The sequence below is a fragment of the Melospiza georgiana genome, chromosome 1 (genome assembly GCF_028018845.1).
Source record: "Melospiza georgiana isolate bMelGeo1 chromosome 1, bMelGeo1.pri, whole genome shotgun sequence".
Taxonomy (NCBI): domain Eukaryota; kingdom Metazoa; phylum Chordata; class Aves; order Passeriformes; family Passerellidae; genus Melospiza; species Melospiza georgiana.
Genome location: NC_080430.1, coordinates 64,216,714 through 64,237,322, shown reverse-complemented (window position 1 = coordinate 64,237,322; position 20,609 = coordinate 64,216,714). Strand labels below are relative to the sequence as shown.

Below are 20,609 nucleotides of genomic sequence, written 5' to 3'. Positions count from 1 at the left end.
TGCGGGAAGAAGGGGAGCAGCAGGCGGATGGCGCACAAAAGGAGGCGATTTTACAGCGCACACTGAGCACTCGCGCTCATGCTGAGATGTCAGGCAAGGCTTCCCATTCTGTATCGCTGTGCAACGCCTCCAGCCCCTGAGAGCTGAACTGCATCGGCTCTGTGACATCAGGAAAGAGAACGGCACCTCAAAGGAGAGCTGATATTTCCATATGCAGCCATGCATGGCTCTTCTTCTTGGGCAAGGATGAGGAGACACACATGCTCTCCCTCTGTCCACAGCAGGTGGACTATGGGGATTCTACCCTTATACATTAAAGACAAGTTTTTATTTATTCTGCAGCCAGTAGATAATTTTTCTGAAGTCCTCAGTTCAGAGATAAGAAGACAGAGGGTTTAAACATGAGTCACTAACCTCACCGATAGGAATTTTGCCCCTAAACTTCCTTGGATGTTGGGATTTCAACTTGTATTTCTACAAAATCCAGATCAGGATTGCTGGGCCTGCTTTTACATGTGTAGAGAGGTAAGTTTGCAGCTTTATGCAAACATCTACCAACAGAGTAAAAATCTACAGCTTTCTCACCCACCTACTTCATTTTAAGTGATACAAAAATCCCAGCTATGTGCAATGTTTGCATACAAAACAGAGCAGCCAAACAGGGAGAAAAAAATATCTGCCCACCTTGTATCCCACTTCTGTGCTGCCTCCATTGCTTGGCAAGCTCCAAGTGGACATGCAGTAATGTACCTAGGACGGGGGACAGCTTACAGGACAGTAAAAATATAAATTGTGCATTCAGTTCACTGAAGAAATTGCTGAACACTTGCTTCTTTAAATACCAGACCCATAGTTAAGTTGAAATGAAGCTTTATTCTTTATTCAGTTTTCTCTTCCAAGTGCATCTCAACTTCTAGTTTAGAAAAATCAAAATATGCTGAAAAACAGCAGCTAGAATATGCCTTCAATCCAAGGCGGTAATGGTGGTGGTGTCTTTTTGGTATTGTCTATTTAAACTCAGCCTTTGTCCATCCAGTACAATCTACCTTTCTCATTTCTGTGTGATAGTCCTGTATTTCTTTCTTAAAAGCCATCAAAATTGTTGCTCTCTTCAGAATCTCTCTAGATGCTCTTGAGTTTTTTGCAGCACTAAGAACCCAGAGAGAGATCAGAAACTAATAACATGTTGGTAATCACCACCATGTATTTTGATCACTGAAACACACTCTCAAATTACACTAGAATTAGAATTACCAGAATTCAAGTTCCTGACATCATCTTTTTCTAACCTAAATCTCTACTTTGGCTCTTTGAATTACATACTCCTCTGCAAAGTAGATGCACATTGCTAGCATGAATTTCCTCTAAAGAGTAGCATCTGTTTGCAGTCTTTCTATAAAACAAAATATCCCCCTGAGAAGAAGAAAAGGAGAGGAAGGCTCAACACAACAGATTGATCAAGGTAACCTCAAAGCTAACAGCCTTTTTTTTTCAAAGGAGTTTTTTACAGCCACTTATATCCACTCTGTGTTAGCTTTGCAGGACTGCCACATTTGGCTAGGTTTGCTGCCTAGTCCATAGTAACATATTACAGCAAAGATTTTAGGTAATTTTCTTCTTTTCCACCCAGCTTTAAGACTAATTCAACCACCAAGTTTCCCTGCAAATGCCATGTTTCAAAAAGCCAGTTTCAATTTTGGCTCATGTAACATATGACATTAAATCTCTATGACTGGCTCTCTTTGATTCCCAGGGCACCTGTTTTCAGGCACAGGTTCAGACTGAGAAGGCAACATGACAGGAGAGTAACAGTTTTCTCACTAGCCCAGACTAATTCATCACATTGTAGGAGCTGAAACTACAACATAAGTCAATGGCATTACATATAAGCAAGTTTCACCTGGGGAAACACTAGAAGAGAAACCCCTCTGGTCATACCTGGCTTCTCTTGAATGTGCACAGCTCAGGAAGCTGCAGAACAGGGCACAAGCCATGCAGGAGATCTCAGGCACAGAGCAGCAGGTGCAGACCCCCAAACCCCTTTGACAGCACTCTTTTTCCAAAGCAGGTGCTAAGGCCAACCTGCTGGGAACATTTGCCTTCCTCACTTTTGCCAAAGCCCGGCGTTTATGTGAATTTTGCTGGCTCTGGCAGAGCTCACACTGCTGCTTTTTTTTTTTTTTTTTCTGAGAGGCAATTGCAGACTGGCTTCAGCCCACAGGATTCCAGGGCCGGCAGCACCCAACTCCCCATCCATTTCTGGGGATGTGCCCTGGTTCCCTCCCACAGGACATTGGAATGGCACAATCAGACCTCAAGGGAAGCATTAGATGCCCAAAATGCAACTGAGGCTGGTGCCACAAGGAGAACACACATACCATGACAAAAAAAGACCAGCCAAGTTAAGGGCAAAGCTGCCATGAAAACAGACAGGGGTCACCTTGTCTCTGTTTCAGCAGGAGCAGGACGGAAAGCTCAGCTGCTGTAAAATCCAGCAGACCTGAACATCTCCCCTCAGAAGTGTGATTTCACCCACCCACTCACCCGTTTTTCACATTAGACATTAGTGATCAATAATGCCAGGCAGTGACACAAAGCAAATTGTTTATTCAGATCAATCTTTTAATCCCATCTTGCCCTTTAAAATAAATTAGCAAATAAACTCTTCCATGAACTATGTTCTAAATCATAATGTGGTCACAGGACAAAAAATTCCCATCAATGAAAAAAAATCACTTTTTTTGGAACTGTGTTGGTTTCATTGATTTGTTTCTTCTCAAAACATGAAGATTCTGCAAAACTCTAATCTGACACAAAAATCAGAATGCAGTAAACAGCGGGTTCTTTCCTCAATCACACATTAGTTAAATGTCGATAAAGTAATACCAATACATTAACAAAGGAACTGCTTCTACAAAATCCTGAAAAAACATTCCTGGAAAACATTTTTAAAAAATGCTTCAGTTGGTTTTGATGTGTGGTACCAGTCTATTTTACTGGGTTAAGTGGATTTAAGAAAAAAAATTATAAAAAAGCCTGACACAGCATTTTGCAGCAGGTTATCTCGATGCACAACAAGCGCTTAGGAATCAAGCCTCAAAACATCCCTGTAAGTCAAGGACTTTACAAGCAGAGAAACTTGCATCAACAGTTAAGTCAGATGTCAAGATCACACAAGGACTCAGTCTTGACTCTTGTGGTGATCACAGTATTTTGTAGAGAATGATTTATTATGACAGTGATAATTACTGTTCAGGTTTCCTATTAGTGTTACCTGCTGGAATGTAACCCCTCCTTAAGATGGGATGTTTTTGAGTACAACAGTCTGATCCACTAGAAAGCTTTTTCAGATTTAACCCATAACTGCAGGTTTTAAAACACTAACCCTATATGGCTCCTCATGCATTTTGATACCAAAAAGGAAGTGCTGCATCACTAAGACTACAAAGTAAGGCTGATGTAGCAATGAGCACCAGCTGTGTCATTAGAGAAGCACAACTCTACAGACCACAGGCTGTATGTCCCTTCTTTTACTCTAGATTTGAGTTCCCCCTTTTGTCCTTTGTTTTTCTTTTACTTGGCTTTAAATTTTGGCTTAGCCAGTTATCACTGCTCCCAGACAGCGAATCCCAAGGGACTTGTCTTGCCCTCATCACCAGCAGGTGTCACAGTGAAGGATGTGAAGTACCTTTGCTGCCCAGCTCAGGCTGCAGTCCCTGCTCCGCGGTTTTCCAGGGAAAGCCCCGCTCCCCCTTCCCCTGCTGGGGCACGAGTTAGTGCCAGCACCTTGAGCAACCCCATGCCTGTACTATTCTACTTGCACCATCTCTCTCCACAGCTAAGAGATGAAAAGTTTCCCCTGACAGCTGCCCACAGCACCAGGCTATCAGGCAGCTGGTCTAACATTTGCTAGCTGCTTTCTGTCCCTCTCTCTAATCACAAGATCATTTGTTGATTAATAGTTGTGTATTTCTGTAAAAGAGAAAAAATGCCTCTCTGTGAAAAAGTTTAAATATATAAAAACACTTCATAAAAATATTTACTATAAAAATTGAATGCCCCATGAGCCTGTAAACGTTGCCTGTAAAATCTCCATTATCTGGAATAATTTGAATTACAGTCATTCAGGCTCTTCTCTGCCCTCTCCAGTAAGAATTTAAGATAGCCAAGAGAAATGCCACTTGTCTTGTACTTTGATCCTCCTGCAACCCGTTTTTCTTCCTTTTTTTTTTGTTTACAATTCAACAGATTGATTTCCCAATGCTGGCAGTTTTCTTTGGAGGCATCATTTGTCTTTGTTTTTAATAGAGTTCAGCATGGCCTGATTCTGAGCCCTTCTTACAGAGTGGGTTTGAGGTCTGGCTGGTAACAGGAGCAACACCAGGATGCTTAGAATGTGCATGTGAAAATACACAGACCTGGGAACAAAAGCAGAAAGAATATTATATTTTTGTTGGGAAAAACAGGAATTCTGCAGTCCCAATATGCAGAATTTAGTGCTAAGGAATGAATGCAGGATGTATGAACCTGACCTAGAAAGCACAAAAATATACCCTTGAATTTCACAAAGTCTTGGAATATGATGTCTGCTGGCATGGATGAAAATGCTGCTGTGGACGATAATAGGGCAAGGCAACCATCAGCAAACCCTAGAATCCAAAGTCTGACAGCTCAGATAAACCCATCTAATTCAACCCCAGACTTATTCAGCCCATCTCTCTTCTAATATTAGAATTTACAAGGCCAAGTTGTGAAGAAATATCACTCATGGTTCAAGAAGAATTTTAAAAAGTGACAGAAAGAAATAAATTCAACGAAAGTGCTGAGATCTGAAATAAATCAAAACACTCAACTTTTAACTGAAGAAGGTCAGGTAATGACGTTTACAGAAGGCTTGCATTTTTGAAGGTAACTGCTCAGAGATATCTGTATTTGGTATGTTTCTAAACATCAAATATTTTTATTTCAAATAATTCAGTATACACAAGTTCAAAGAGAAATAAAAAATACTTAAATCAAATAGATGAGGTTCTGGCAGCTTGGGGAAGATGGTGACTGGGACCAGTATGGTCCAGCTGTTAAACATAGCAATGCACATTTCTGTGGTCTCATCTATGCTTCTTACCATAGTTTTTAATATCCTTGTAAGGTGCTTAAGACCACTGCTTGTGGTGTGAAGTTCTCCAAAAATTCATGCCATGGTCCAAAAGCATAACATTTTCTTGCTTACAAGTCTCTAAGTTCAAATGTTAACTATGTTCAAAGTTAACCAGGGCAAAAGTCACCACGGCAAAATTATTAAGAAATGAAGCTAAGAAAGATCTGGAAAAATTTTTACTCCATCATAAGTTTTCTGTGTTGAAATCAAATGTTTCAAGAAACAGGAATAGAAAATGTTGAAATTCAGCCTCCTGCAAACAGACAGCAGCTATCTTGACTACCAGCTTTGTGTCTTTTATGTTGGTGGAGGGAATTGACTTTCTTCTGAACCAAAAGCTGTCACTCTATATTGACAGTAAAATGAAAGAAGAGTAACGCCATGTAGTCCTGTTTCCCTTTTCTACTTATTTTCTCATTTTTTCTATTTCAACTTGGTTTTATTAGAGCACATTCAATGTGCTCTGCAACACCAGTGTTTTCTTATTTTTAAGGAATCTAGGGAAGTACTCCCTTTGTAATAAGAGAAGCATACTTTTGTAATGAAAAGCACACTGATTTCAAGGAGCAATGCTCTGCCAGGAGCCCTCCACATCTCCTGCTGCTCCATCACACCTCCCCTTATACGCATTGAGCAGCTGAAAGCCTGGTCTTTGCTCAGCACCTCCTTCCTACTGCCAACTCACATTATTCTTAACCTCTTCAGCCTTGGCTACTGCTAGTGGTTGAGGCCCAGCTGTTTTGGAAATGGAAACCCACTATATGAAAGGTCATGTAAGGACATAGAATGAGAAGAACAACCAAAGTGCTCTGCCTTGGCATTGTTATAATCTCATTACATTACAGGAGTGCAAAAGTCACCTCTTCTACTTTAGCAAGCATCATGTCTGGGCTTCTTTCAAATTTGATGGAATGCTAACTGCCTTTCAGCATGGTTTGGGTTATTTAAAGCAAGTCTGTTGCACCCTGGAGAGTAAAGTCAAGGGCAGGGGACTCACTTGTAGAACTTTATGGTGGGCTCCACAGCCAGCATGACGAATGGTGCGACCGTGTAGCACACAGCCAGCTGAGTGACCGCCCAGGTAACCACGTCGTAGGCTATCTTCAGAGGCACTGGCGAGAGGAAGTAATGTCTGCAGTTGTTCCTTATCTGCAGGTCAGGGAAAAGTAAGCAGAAAATCATATAAACATTTCTTGGGCAAAGCCACACAGACACACAGCAGTGCATGACTCTGTTTACCATCAGCATTAGTATCACAGGAAGGTTTATTCATCAGTTACAAAGCACTGGGAGCAGGAATACAGACATGTACGGACTGGCATTTTCAAGATCTCACAGTCAACCAGTGGCAAACAGAGAAGTGGCCCCCAGTTTGCTCTGTCAAAACCACAGGTGTAGACTCTCTCATTCTGGATGTATGGCACAATATTTTTTGGGAGGAAAGCTGTTCCTCCCTCCTGACTTTCATTTCTTACTGGTTATCAACAGTAAATCAAAGTTACTTTAAATTAACAAGTAAGTGCTTATACCTACAAGTATGTGCCATTCCCTATAGATTTTAAGTTAGTTTAACATCTGTGAAATCTTCACACGTGAGAGGCAAAGCAACCTGCTCTAGCAATAGTGTTTAATACCGGTCACTAGTTTAATTCTCCTTTCAGATTAACCTGGTTATTTATCCATAGTCATATACAAAAGACAACAGTGGTGCTTCCCAGCCCAGCACAAGTGTCTGGTTCAGCCTGAAAGATCAACAGTGATAAATTTAACAACAGTGAGACATGAACCCTGTTCTGTCTTTGGTGACTGTATACAAAATGAGGCCCATAAACACCCAGACCATTTTACTGCATCAATTGCATCCACACAAAGTGTTCAAGTTTCAGCTAATCCTCAACCCACAGCAGCTTCTTGTGCAAGACTGGGCCCAGAGTTAATTACAAGCCAGCATACAGGCAACATGACCCAGCAGAAGTCTGGAATCCCACAGGACCTTGAATCCCAAGCTGATTTGACTGCATGGACATAGCTGGTGGCACCCCTAACTATACATCCTGAAGCAACATTTCCTCTGACAGTCAGGGACAGCAGTGCATCATGTCCAGAATTGGTGTTGGTTATAACTGCCGGGTACTTTGCAATTAGCATCAATACAGAACAGAGTTTCAGTGAGCATCAAGCCTGCAAAGGCATGAAAGAGGGCTCACAGCAGGGAGAAACTGCTTGACCATGTGAGGGTGCAGCTGACAGCTGGATAATGTCTAGCCTTAGAAGAGAACAATGAAAGGTACATACTGCTCTGGCTGCGAGTGTGATAAGGATTCCAGTGAGAAACGTAAAATAATATCCAGGGTAGATACCATGCCACAGGGCCGACAGGATAAATGTTAAAGCCGTGGGGTACCAGGGAGCTCTGTCATAGCAGACACTGCAAAAATGAAAACAAAACAGAAGAGGTTGAACAGTGGCCACTGTGCTCGAAATCCTTCTGTTTCTAAGGTCTCACTTTGTTTTCTTAGCTATCTTATCTTGGTTTAGTCACAGACTAGGGCATGAGACACTCTCCATTTAAATGGAGGTTTAGATGGAATGAGGAAGCATGCTTATATGCAAATGAGTTCCCAAAGAGTGCCAGTACAAATATTTCTGGTGCTCAAAGCATTCAAATCAATAATGGAATAAAGGGCAGGCAAGACTTTGTTCACCTTTACATCTCTATCTGGAATCATACGTTACCCTTCCAAACTGTGATGACAGATCAAGAGCAAGTTGAAAGACAAATAGATGTGACCCCACCCTTCACTCTAGTGAAGAGAGGTATTTTTAGGCACAGTTATCTGGCAGATGCTGGGAACAACAGGGAGTGCCATAAACTATTGCAAAACAGGGGATTCCAGCTAACTTTAGCAGCAAAAATCTTACTCCCGAGATACAAGGATAACAGTTCAAGAAAACAACACCCAGTCTATTTGGCTATCTGAAGTTTAAATCAAATGCTGTGCTCCACAGAAACAAGTCGAGATAATAATTTTTTTACCAGGAACCATTTGAATAATGAAAAATAGTAGATATTGACTTTTAAGATGTATAGATTTAGTTACAATAACTACAATAAATCTGTGTCTGCATTTCAGACACTATGTCAACTGTATGCTGAGCTTTAATCACACCACAAAGTGAAATGAGTAATGAGACACAGTCCAATCTACAAAATTTGGACTTATGCTACTATTTATAATATGTGCCTTAACAGTCAAAGGTTAAAACCAGATCCTCTCAGTGCTATAAGTATCTTCCCCATATCCTAAACAAGGACTGCCTGGCAAGCATCTTAGGGTAACTCCAAACCAGACTACACTGGGGCTCTGAAGATTTTGATCTTATTTCTCATTGAATTTCTGGATCCCAGTGACACAGCAAGACTCACCTCAGTGTGGGGAACATAACATAGCAAAGCAAAACAGTACAGGAAAGTTAATGGAGGGAAACCACAAAATGCTATTGCTTTCTATTATGGAAATTTTGAAGAGTTTGTTTATGACTTTGCTGCTCATATATAAAATAGGAGCATTTTACACTTGCAGCAATGAAACTTTACAGCACCAAATACTCTTGTATTGCACCAACTATTACAGACATAGGAAATAAAGGAAGAACAAGAAACTTTACATTTAGGAGAGCTACCAAGTAGTGTTTTTCCATGCCATGGAGAGCTTTTGGATCTCACAAGCACATAACTGTTTCATTACTCTTACCGTTTCAGCCAGGCAGCTGTCTGAATGTTCCAGTTTTCAATGTACATTTTAAAACTTGTTGCAGTCTAAAAAAGAAATTCACATGAAATGTTAGCAATGAAGCCTGTAAAATACTACTTGCAATTTAAATTAGCAGGGAGGTACATGGAAAATATTAATTCTAGCAGCTAACTTTTATGATGACTGTGCCACAATCCATCATTATACTAATATGACTTGGGAGGGACATTAAATAGGCTGATTACTCACTGCTAACACTTGGCACTTGCTCTAAAATCTCACTTTGTCTCATATAATTAAATACAGTGTTTGGTTACTTTTCAAATAATGGGCAATCTGAGAAGTTTTCTTGTTTTATATGCTTGGCCTTCGTTTCAGTTCATAAACAGCTTTATTTCTGGAAGAGATATCTTGCCACCCATTATGTAATCTGGACTTCCCTACAGTGGTACTAAAACAAAGTGTTATTAAAAAAAATATTATTATTGTTACTATTTAGAGAAGGAAGGGGGAAGACTGAAAAACATGGGCAAAAAAGTTAGGACTAAATTTAGAAGCCAATTCTTGGCCCACTGGTAAGCTTGACAAACCAGAGTGGACTCCAGTATCCTGAGAGTACCACCAATACCTCCTCCTCTGAGCTCCCCCAGCTTTAGGGGACTGCTGGACTCTATTGTTCAGCATCAGTTCCCCTACTGCTGATCAACTTCCCCTCCCAACTCCACCTTGGTCACTTGCCTGCTGGCAGAAACATCCAAGGACACCCTGGCCACGTGGGAACATGATTCAGTGACACCACAATATTATGCCATATCAGCTGAAGGGAAGGGATGGAAAAAATGACTGAAAAAATGGATTAAGGGCAAGGGCTTCCAAGGGGATGTGCAGATATCTTTGCACTTCCATGCAGAATCCCTAAAGCTAGCATTTCATCCTCTGCATTTAAAGAGTTAAAATGATTAACAATTCCCAATGCAGCACTGCCACATTTTAATTGCATTACTGCACCACAAGAAGCCAAGAAAAACACAGTTTCTCTTCCAACTAATATTGTCACTCTCTTTTGGCCTCCTTTAAGTTCCCCCGTTACATTACCAAGAGAGGAAGTAGTTGCTGGCTGTCAAAACAAGCACGCTGCCAAGGCTTTCAAGTCCCCCACGTTGGCTTAGCCGCTGTCATGTTTTAAGGCCCACACAACCCCTTCCATGTGCTTATCTTCTCTACAGATCAGACAGTCATATTTAGCACTCAAGTTGCCAGCTCTGAGGTAATTTTACACATGCAGGTGGCTATACCTGCTGCATATATAGACTGTATCTGTATAGCCTGTACAATCACACTTCAACTGCCAGCATTGCTGTTGGCACATAAAGTGATGGTTCAAGGCTTAGCCAAAGCCATGGTCTCTGTAGCCTCTCTTTCTCATTGCAAACATGAAAAAATCAGACAACACCCTATTTTATGCTCTTGGAAACAATTTCTGATCTCTTGCCCATGTGACCTATAAAGGAAGTAAGCTTTGAGAGGTGGGTAGAGAGGAGCAAAGGCTCCTTCATTTGGCTTGACTGAAGAGTACTGGCTGCATTTTACTTTCCTGCTTCAAACAGAAGCTGCCTCAGCCCATCAAAGAAACATCTCCTGCCCCAAAACTGAATAAGATATAGAATCAAGATCTCAGAGTGTTATCTAGGGTGTTGCTGTCATCAAGAAGTGTAAAGCATTTCTGGGCTGTGTATCCTGTACTCATCAAGGACTACACTGAGGATTAATCATGGTTAAAAAAGAAAAAGAGAAAGAATGTTGAAAAACAGGGATTGCATAGACTTCCAATTTTGGCATCTTCAAAGAAGAATTACAGGGGCTATTTCATTTTTGAGAAGAGCTATTACAGTACATTCACTTAGTCACAGATTGTTCAGCAATAAAGCAATCAACTTATTTTTATCTGTGATTACTTTTAAAATCACAACTAGAGAATTACAGGGGGAGGCTTCTCCTCTTTCCATAAAAGAAGCCTTTAGAAAGCAGTCACAGACACATAAATATTTCCACATCTCACTGGCACTCACAAAATATTCTTCAGGGCAAACAAATTATATGGGCCATCTTTTGCATTAGAGACACAAACACAAGTAGTTTTCAAAAGGCTAATGGACCTTAGAAGTATGCAGCAGTCACAAGGAAGGAGTGAGAGCTGTATTGATCAAGAGTGTGGCTCCCAGCATGGTGTTCCAGACCAGCACCCACCTAAGCTCTGTGTCAGCTCCCACTCAGGTTGCTTGGTTGGTACCTGTTATGTCTCCTAACCTTGCTTTTCTCCCTGTACCAGAGGCAGTTCAACCCTTGCACGTGTCTGTGCAACTTGTGGCAGCCTCTTTCACTACCACCACTCATCTCAACTGGGCTACAAAAGTGAAAGATTGTTAGAAGTAAATAAACAGAACACACCACAGATGGTGAAGAATCATAGCTGTGAACAATTTACTGACCCACTGAGCTCAGCCTCAATCTACAGTAATTGACTGCTCCTTTATTAAATATCTTATATCATTATTTTTAGCCCTCACAAAACTATTTAGAAATACAACCTGAATACAGAGCATGAGGTAGCCTGTGAGACAGATGCATTTTTTCTGTCCAACAGATAAAATACAAAACCTCTTTGTGCCAAAGAGGAGCAGCCTGGTAGCATAGATTTCCTTTCAGTAAAGCCCTTACCCATTACCATGCCCATTTCTGTATAATTATGCCAATGCAGCCACTCCTTTATCTCACCTCAATGTTCCAGATATTCAAATTGGACAACAGGTCCCAGCGGAAAGTGCCTTTCTCATCAACTCCACTGAATCCATAACCAGCTGCATTGTTGACTGCATCTGCTGCAATGTCAAAGCAAAACAGGTCAAAATCAGACTGCTGGAAGAGACATGTTTTCTTACAAGTCAGTATGGCACTAAACAAACATTCAAGACAGCTTTGTAGGATTTAGCAACCTCTCTTCCTAGGAGAAGCTGCTTCTTTGCAAAAGGGCATTACTATAAGGCTACACAAGAGTAATTTCCTCAAGAGGAAAGACTTGCTACTGCTTGTGCAGAAGAAATAAAATAATAAAAAACCAACTAATATAAATCACTTTTCCTATTATTTGGGCTTTATTATTCATCTGAGACAGATATTTCCATAAACTGAATGAGCAATTTTCTCAAAAGGGCACCTGGATGTCACAGCATTTTCCAGAATTCAAAAAAAACTTAATATCTCAAAGACATGCTTATTATTTCCATTAAGAGTTCCAACATGGCTATGTTAATTAAGACTGTCATTCAGAATTCTACAGACAAAGCCTTTTGCTAATCCTCTTGCCGAGTGCCTCAAAGTGCCTCAACATCTCTATGAACCAAATATTGAGTAACTTCAGTTACACATGTAGCTACCTTAAAGCAAGTAAATCTTGGATAAGAGCAGGCATTACACACTGATGCACTCTTGTCAACCACCTCCTCTCTCAGAGTGCCTGGGAGTCACCTCATCACTGGGTCTCAAGATTCTGATTTCAATGTGCCCCTGCTAGAAATACCTACTTGGGGTACTAAGAAAACAGAAGGGAGAATTCATGATTGTTTCCAGATCACTAGTGTTGCAGCCAACACTGAGGATCATTGGAACAAAAAGGGAAGCACAAATACAGGTTAGGCTTTTCCTTCCAGGTCATTTACAAAATACAAGCCTGGTTATTCTTTAAAAAGGTCAGCATTTCTTCCCCAAGATTTTACTTTGTAAATGCTGTAAGTACAGGCACAAGCTCATGGAGAAGCCCTAGTGCACAAAACTAGGGAGGAAACCTAATTATAAGCAACAACAGTAACAATAAATAAATAAACAAGCAACCTTCTCTAACCTGAAACTTCCTGTTTTGTTTTCCACTTTCTTAAATGAGAGAGATTTTATTGATGAAAAGAAAGCTCTCCATGTTTTTAATTTTCTCCCTGTTTAAAAAACACTCAAACAATAAACAACAACCCTGCCTGAAGCTGGCCCAGAGGATCCTGCCCAATCTCAGAGACTGGAGCTGCACATAACCCAGAACAGTGCACTCCTGGATTTGCTCCTCCTTGCTCCAAGGGTAGCAGGGACCCCATAATTAGTGTTTCTCGGCCAAAACCAATAAAGCAGGAATCATGGGATGAGCAATAATTATATAGTATCCCCCTTGGCCATTTGCTTCCCGGGCTGCTGTCTGCAGAGCACGGGGTTGAGGCACAGGAAAGTCACAACTGTGCGCCCTCAAGCTGCTCAGGAGCACGAATCCCCTCAAGCTCCGCAGAGCTTTGTTTCCTGCAGTCTGGAACTGCTCGGGCTGTGCATGGCTTTCACAGCTCCTTGCTTGGAGGCACTGGGACCCAAAGTGGTTTCAGTGACAGCTGGGAGTTTGGTTTGCAGCCGTGTTCCCAGAACTATCCAGCGAGAAGCCGAATTTCCTTGCCATGGATCTGGGCGGTGCAGCTCCCTCCCACACAATGGCGTGCCTGTCCTGTCCTGAGGACGGGAAGCGTTTCTCGGCCCGTTTCAGCAGGGTTTTTGTAATGCGCTGGGCCATGCCACCGGGAGCAAAACTGGGAAAGGATAAAAAAAGGATAAAGTGCCTGCTGTTCTGCTGCCTGGATTTGGGATGTGAATAGATGAGGCCTCACCCTCCACTATGCAGTGCATACTTTTCTGCTAACGGCCTCATTTGTAAGACGTTTCTTGAGCCTCTGCAGCCTGCTCTTGTCACAAATGCAAGTTCAGTTTATCTCTTTAATAATGGCCTTCCAGTTAACTATAATGCCAGAAAAAATGGAGGCAACAATTTAACATTGGATGCCACAAAAGTAAGTTTGTGAGCAAGCCATTCTTTATCTCAAAGCCTTTCCCATCCCACACAAGTCCTGGCTGCCTTCCCTGAATCTGACAGTTTTATTCCCAGCAGTTTAATCGCAGCCTTGCAATGAATCTCCCTGGCTATTTCCAGCTCAGTGTCACCCTGCTCAGCCTCAAGGTACGTGCATTCCTTGCTGGACTTCCAGGATCTGCCCTACACACAATGTCTTGTAATACCAGCAAAAAAATCCAGGAGATTTTCAGCTTGGCCTGAAGGATTTCACTCCTCACACACAGACGGTGAAACATGACTTGTAAAAGATGAAGGTAAAATGCAAAAATATTATTTTGACCACCAGTCTGACTGGCTTGTAAAAAAATTTGCTTCCCTCTTCAGTTACTTTTCCTCTCCCTTTTCCTTGCAGACATTTTGATCCTTCCCAACACTTCCTTTGCTCCCCACAGTTCTCCAGTCTTTTCTCTGGACTGCTCAAACCCAAGGTGTATACAGGACCCCACAGTGCTTTAGAGGCAAAGCTAGCATCAACCCCTCAACAAGCACAGGGCCCACTGCCTAAAGGAACACATCTCCCACATCAACTACTGGTCTAGGGACAATTTTATTTCTCCCCCATCCCAGCTTTCAGACCTCCTCCCCCATTTAGGAACTTATTTGCTGCACACAAAAGTACATAATATAGCCAGACTTACCCAACGTCCATGCAAAGTAATACTTTGGTTTTGCTGCCTGTGTTACAACATACAGGTAACCAAGTCTTGACAAGAAGGGAGTTTCATCAAGAAATTCGTTATCAATAATATATGCCATAGGAAAGTTCTTGGTAAGTGTCAAGAATAAAATGAGAGATACTAGTGTGATACACAGCTTGTACATCACTGCTCCCTAAAAAACACAAACAATGAAATATGCATTAGAAACATTTGCTTAAGGGGAAGAACAAGGCAGTGCTCATGACATACAAAAACAATGGGCTTCAAGAACCATTAAAGTTACCAGTGACAAAGTTGATACTAATTAATTTAGAAGAGGTGACCAAGAGAAGGCCAGAGTCACAGCTCTAGTTTAATTTGGTTTACTGAACTACCTATAGATAGGTAGGACAATCACAAGTCAAAATCAGTGAGGAACTTCATGACAGACTCTACACCAGTGTGCAAAGATTCTAAAATGGGAAAGGAAGCAAACCAAGCCCTACAGTGGAAAGCAGAAATCTTCTCTAAATGTACTGTCCCCTCCTGGAACTAAAGACTGGATTCCTCCTGGAAGCAAAAATCACTGATATTCTGTGCAACAGTAGGTACTACACAGCTACCGCTCAGAAGTCTTGCTAAAAAATCACTTGTCCAAAAAGCATTGTGTTGTTACAGCACATTGTACCCACAATACAGGGTATGTGCTCTGCCACACGTTTTCTATTCCAGCTCCCTAGCTTCCTACACACCATTACTGACAATCACTGCAGTACTTCAAAGCTTGTTTGCAAATACACACCATGGGTAAACCCTTCTTGATCCAGCTATAATTAAAAAGTAATCTGTCACTTGGATACCATGTGAAAATTGACTCATTCTCAAAAGGCTAATAAAAATGAAATGTAGTATTAAAACTACCGTATATTTTTTTACCTTTTGACTTTTGATCTGTTTTTATTTATTCTCCAAATTCTGCAATAAAGTAATGTGAAATTATTTTTTATGCAGATTTTAATACTCTCTCCTGATTTGCATCCTCCTCAATATAGGCCTTCTTCTGACCTCAGTCAAAGTAATGTAAATCAGAACTAGCACCACTAGGGTCAATAGAAAGACAGCTGTGTGCAACAGGAATCATTACACAAAAGTACATGCTCAACTTCAGAGGAGACATTTTGCACACATTCACAAAGTTACACTTTCAGTGTCACCTGAGAGAGAGAAATCTGAACCTCATGCTAAACTATACTGCTTTACAAAAAGGCTATTTTCCAAGAACGTTTTAAGCAATATTAAAAAATATAAAACTAGACTAGTGTAAAAACTATGTGAAAAAATCACCTCTTGAGTCATCTTAAAGTGTGTAAAGTGTACTCTTGCAACGCACCTTGCCAGACTACAGTTTCTGATTAGCAGTGATTCATGTACTTCTAACATCTCCTGCACTGTGGGGGAGATTTGACTTTTTTTTTTTTTTTTTTTTTTGTTTTTCTGACATTTCCTCTTCTATCTGGAGCTGAATTGCAACTTGTCACTGTCAGAACCTGCAGCCCATTCCCATTGCTGCACAAAGGACACCCATTAACAGCTGACCCTTTTTGCATGCCAAACCCATTTGGCAAATTTGCCAGCCCCTTCACCCCTGACCTTGTGATAAAAACAGCAGCCACTGGCAGAAAAAACTCACTGTAACCTTTACTGGCAAGATAACCCAAAACTGGTTTTTCTTCTTAGCTTTTAATTATGAGAATGGTGTACAAAGCTGTACTTTCCTGCCCCCTGCAATCAATCTTTGTCATTTTAAAACTTACAGTTGGAGAAGGATCAGGAAGTCTGTCATAACCCTTCTGCTTCCAGTTCACTTCTAACAGTTTCATGTGCACATGCCTGCCTTCAATGAAGGCGATATAGTCCTTGTAATTGCTGCAAGGCCCTGCTATGATGCTCATAAAATTGAGGAGATAACTTAAATACTCCAGTAAAGAAGGTCTTGACCTGTGAAAAAACAGCCACACACAACACAACAAATTAAAAAAAAAAATAAATTAAAAAAAAATAAAACAAGGTAAAGCATATCAAAGGCTTTCACCAACATTTTTTGTTGCACTGTCTGCCTCAGTCCTCACCCTCCTACCCATTTTCCCCCGACTGAAAGCTCTCTAGATCTGTTCTGGGGAAGATAAAACACAGCCTGTCATATTCTGGTGATGTCTGGTAGATGGCAGTCAGAGCAAAGGTAACATCAAAGTGTTTAAACTACAGGTGAGCTAATGCTAGTGATTTGAAAAGTTGTAATCTTAGAAACTTCTTAGCTAAAAACAGTAATAAATTTGTCCATTTTGGACAGATCAGCAGTACCAGGAGTGAGAAGCTGGTTATTGGTTTTGGACATCTGTCCACGATGTCAGGGACCATACTGCCTTGTTGTACAAACCACAGGGCAGGGAGTCTCTGAAACCAGGGCTCTCAGTCCTGGGAGGAGCTCTCACCCTCCCTTCAGTTCAGCCTTTCAAAAATGGGAAGTATCACGTGAGACATACAGGAAGAGAATGAATAAGCACTCTCTCCTACTGTTCAAATAAAGGAAGTAATTGCCTGTATTGCATCATGAACAGGAAAAGGAAGTAGGGGGGAGGGGAGGAAACATATGTATTGAAAGATGGCTGAAGATGAAAGTCATAGTAATATTTTTCCATTTTGCAAGTGCATACCCCACAAGTTCCTTCTGGTGCTGTGCATTTGATGTATAATTAAGAAGATCCACTACCTTTGCTACAGATCATTACAATGCAAAGGCCTCTCAGCAGTAGTGTAATTTGTAAGTTGTTAGGCTTGGGGTTTTTATGTGGCAAAAAATGCCAACATCCAAACTGTGCACTGTGTTCTGCACTGCATTAGAGTGAGTGCTCTCCACAAATGTCTTAATTGTTACCATTCAAGTAAACATGGAGGCCTCAGATGAGAACACAAACTTGGGCACAGTGCTTGAGGGCTCTCCTGCCCAAGACACAGATGGACACGCATAACCAAAACACACTTAAAATTCTTTAAGACTAAAATAAATTTCTAGCTGAAAAACTAAGCAACAGTTAAACATTTTCTGTTGCCTACTTCTATTCTGAAGTGGAATTAGTTTGAATAAACAGTTAGATTAGCAAGGATTTTCTGCATTCACCCTACTGGTTATTGTAGATGTTAGTGCCTGAATGGTATGTTCTCTGGTGAAAGCATTTCACAGAAAGATGGAGCAAACAACTGGGGTAAGAGTCATCTTTCTGTCCTGCAAAAACAGGTCCATGGTGTGGGCTTCCTAGCCCTACAGTAAGATTAAAAATAAAGTCATTCATTTCAACTTGGGTTCTGCACATGGGTGGGTGGGGAGACATGAGCAATGCACAAAGGAATGTACAGAGGATGAGTGAGAAACAAAAACAGACCAAGGACAGGAGGGAGGACAAAAGGCTGTATTACCAAGGGGATTTAAAACTCTTCAGTTATGACTTGTCTGCCACTGACACTAACTATTGGCATCTTCTTTTCTATTATGAACTCATCTACTGTACAAGAAAAAAAACCAAGCCTGTTTAGTGAGAATTTGACTAGAATTAAGGGCCAAGTGCAATTAGAAATTATGCTGTGAGCTTTAAAAATAGACACTATTGGGTCACAACTACCTACAAGAGTTTTGCTTTTCAAGAAATGACTCCCTTTCTTTCTGAAGTACATAGGCAGATTTTCTGATGGCTGAATCTTCTACCTTGGAAATTAAGGAAACAATTTCCTTGGCCATAACAAGCATATCATGGTGAAAAGTAGTTATGGGTCTAAGAGTAATTCTGTAACATTAATTCTTCATTAAAAACAAACAAAAAAACAAACAAACAAAAAAAAAAAAAAACACCAAAAAAAACCCCCCAAAAAAAAACCAAAAAAAAAAAAAAAAAAAAAAAAAAAACCACAAAAAAAAAAACCCAAAAACCACTTACAAATTCAACTCCATGTAGCATTTCAATTGAGAGACAAACTAGGAAAAAAAGGGTGCTCAAAGAAGTGCTCTCTCCATATGAAAAATGAGAAGTTACATAATGCGGAGACCTAGGAGTATTAACATTATGGAAAGGGACCAAAAAAAATAAAATCCGGCATTCAGAAATTATGGCAAAGAAAAGCGGCACTTGATTTGTCAGACTCAAACCAAAATGGATTTTTACTATGCAGTGGATTGTTCACAGGGGAGGAGTAATTACTTGGAAAAATAGCACATCACAGATCAGATGAAGATAACAGCCAACAAGTCTGTATAGTATAGTCTTAGCCTGAATTTAAAAGAGTTAATACAGCAAATACTTGTTCTGTTGCACATGGTGTATATATTTAAGTATATTTATGAGACATTGCCAAGTACTTCAGTGCTTTACTGACCAGCACAGATGATAAAGGCAGAGGTCCTGAACTGAAGAAAAAAGGAATATAAGAGAGAAGGTATGTTTGTTTTAAGGAGGGTAATGACAGCAGCATTACAAAGAAAAAATTTCTCAAGCAAATCTTTTGGTATCTCATGGACTGGAAAGTAGCAGGAAACATTTCCATGGCTGGGCCACTATGTTGTCCCTGACACTGTAATGGAAAAAAAAAAAAAGAAACCCAAACAAAATAACAAATAACAAACAAACTAAACAGTCAACTTCTTTGGCATAAATTGACACAAATCACTCAGATAATTACATCCTTACTTTACAGCAAGCCGATTTTGCTCAGCAGTGAGTTCCTCAGCTTGTCGCCCTATGCCTGGAAAGAAAAGACACATTAGATCTTTCCAAAAGACAGACAGTAAAAGCTATTCCCAAAGCCTTATGCTTGCACCCCAAAATAAATTTCTAAGGCCATAATTTCAATTTTTTTTTTTTGTCACAGATGGTTTTAATACATCTCTATCCCTAACTTCTATGTCAAGTTCTACTGTACCTCTCTACCCAGTTCTCTAACTCATTCCCCCTTTCTCACCCTGGCTACACTGTCAGGAAGAGCAGCCGTAGCACTCCCACACACACAATGGAAGTGGCAATGCCACCAACTGGCTGCGACCCCCAACAGCCTCTACAAACTTCGCTGGGCTAGAAAAACCTCTGTTGCCAGAAGCTGCTGGCTCATTTAAGCATGAGCCTCCCGCTGGCTCCTTGGTGAGAAATGGAGCATTTCACAGCAGGAGGAGTGGGCAGGGGAAGGCAAACAGGCACTCAGGGAACAGAAGCTCCACTGGTGTGAATGAGCAGCCGAGATGCCTGCTGCTGGAGCAAGCCTAAACATCCACATCAGCAATAATCTGGAATTGTCCAGGTCCAGACTGGAAGGGTGACCTCCTGTTGAGTGCACCAGACCTTTGGGGCCAGAGGTAACACACAGACTCAATGTCCCAGGAAAACGATGGAAAAATCTTGTGTCATGGCCAGTGGTAAACAAATACTGTTTATAGCACATACCTCAAACCCTTCAGCCTAGAGCTTTAGCTGCACATACTGCAAGGAATCCCACTGGCTTCAGCAGAACTACACGGGATGAGTCTCAGCACTTGGTGTGCAGCATGTGCACAGCTCCATGTGCACAGCCCCAGCAGATCCGGGGCTTGGCACCAATTGACACTACTGTTCTAAACATACTGGCCATAATTGCCAATAGAGACACAGGACCCACATCCTAAAACGGCTGCTGATAAGCTGCTCATTTCCATTCTCTCTCTACTGTTTCAGTTTGTAAATACTGGGAGGGCCTGAATTTCAGAGAAACAATTAGCACCTAATTACTTAAAGGACTGGGTATTTTTGTTTGTCTGTTTCCATTTACAGACAGCTGTGTTAAATTTTTACAAATACAAATTTGCCACTGATGCTTGAACAGCAAGCTGCCTTCATTTGATCAACTGCTCCATATATGGATGTTTGCAATGTAATGAGCCTTTTCCACCATCATTAATCTCTAGGAATTCTGGTCTGTTTAGAATGCTTCTGCCTCTGCTGCTGTCTTTTTCCTTTCTGTCTGGTCGTTTACCTTCAACATCCTAGCTGTGCACCTTGGCTGCACATTGCTGTGGAACTGCAGCAATACCTGAGCTGACTCAACTTCCA

The 20,609-nt window shown here is 41.0% G+C and overlaps 1 protein-coding gene across 2 annotated transcripts in view; it reads right to left on the bottom strand.

Annotated features, from left to right (window-relative positions):
• Nucleotides 1-2,614: 2,614 nt before the first annotated feature.
• Nucleotides 2,615-20,609, bottom strand: part of MBOAT1 (membrane bound O-acyltransferase domain containing 1) — a 58,444-nt gene continuing 40,449 nt past the window's right edge. For both annotated transcript variants that reach the window (XM_058025079.1, XM_058025086.1), the window contains 8 exons: nucleotides 19,221-19,275; nucleotides 16,299-16,482; nucleotides 14,485-14,677; nucleotides 11,689-11,792; nucleotides 8,914-8,978; nucleotides 7,454-7,586; nucleotides 6,156-6,307; nucleotides 2,615-4,418 (listed from right to left, as the gene is read on the bottom strand). In XM_058025079.1, the coding sequence (XP_057881062.1) occupies nucleotides 4,286-4,418; nucleotides 6,156-6,307; nucleotides 7,454-7,586; nucleotides 8,914-8,978; nucleotides 11,689-11,792; nucleotides 14,485-14,677; nucleotides 16,299-16,482; nucleotides 19,221-19,275 (1,019 nt within the window). In that variant the 3' untranslated portion in view covers nucleotides 2,615-4,285. The remainder of the gene's footprint in view (nucleotides 4,419-6,155; nucleotides 6,308-7,453; nucleotides 7,587-8,913; nucleotides 8,979-11,688; nucleotides 11,793-14,484; nucleotides 14,678-16,298; nucleotides 16,483-19,220; nucleotides 19,276-20,609) is intronic.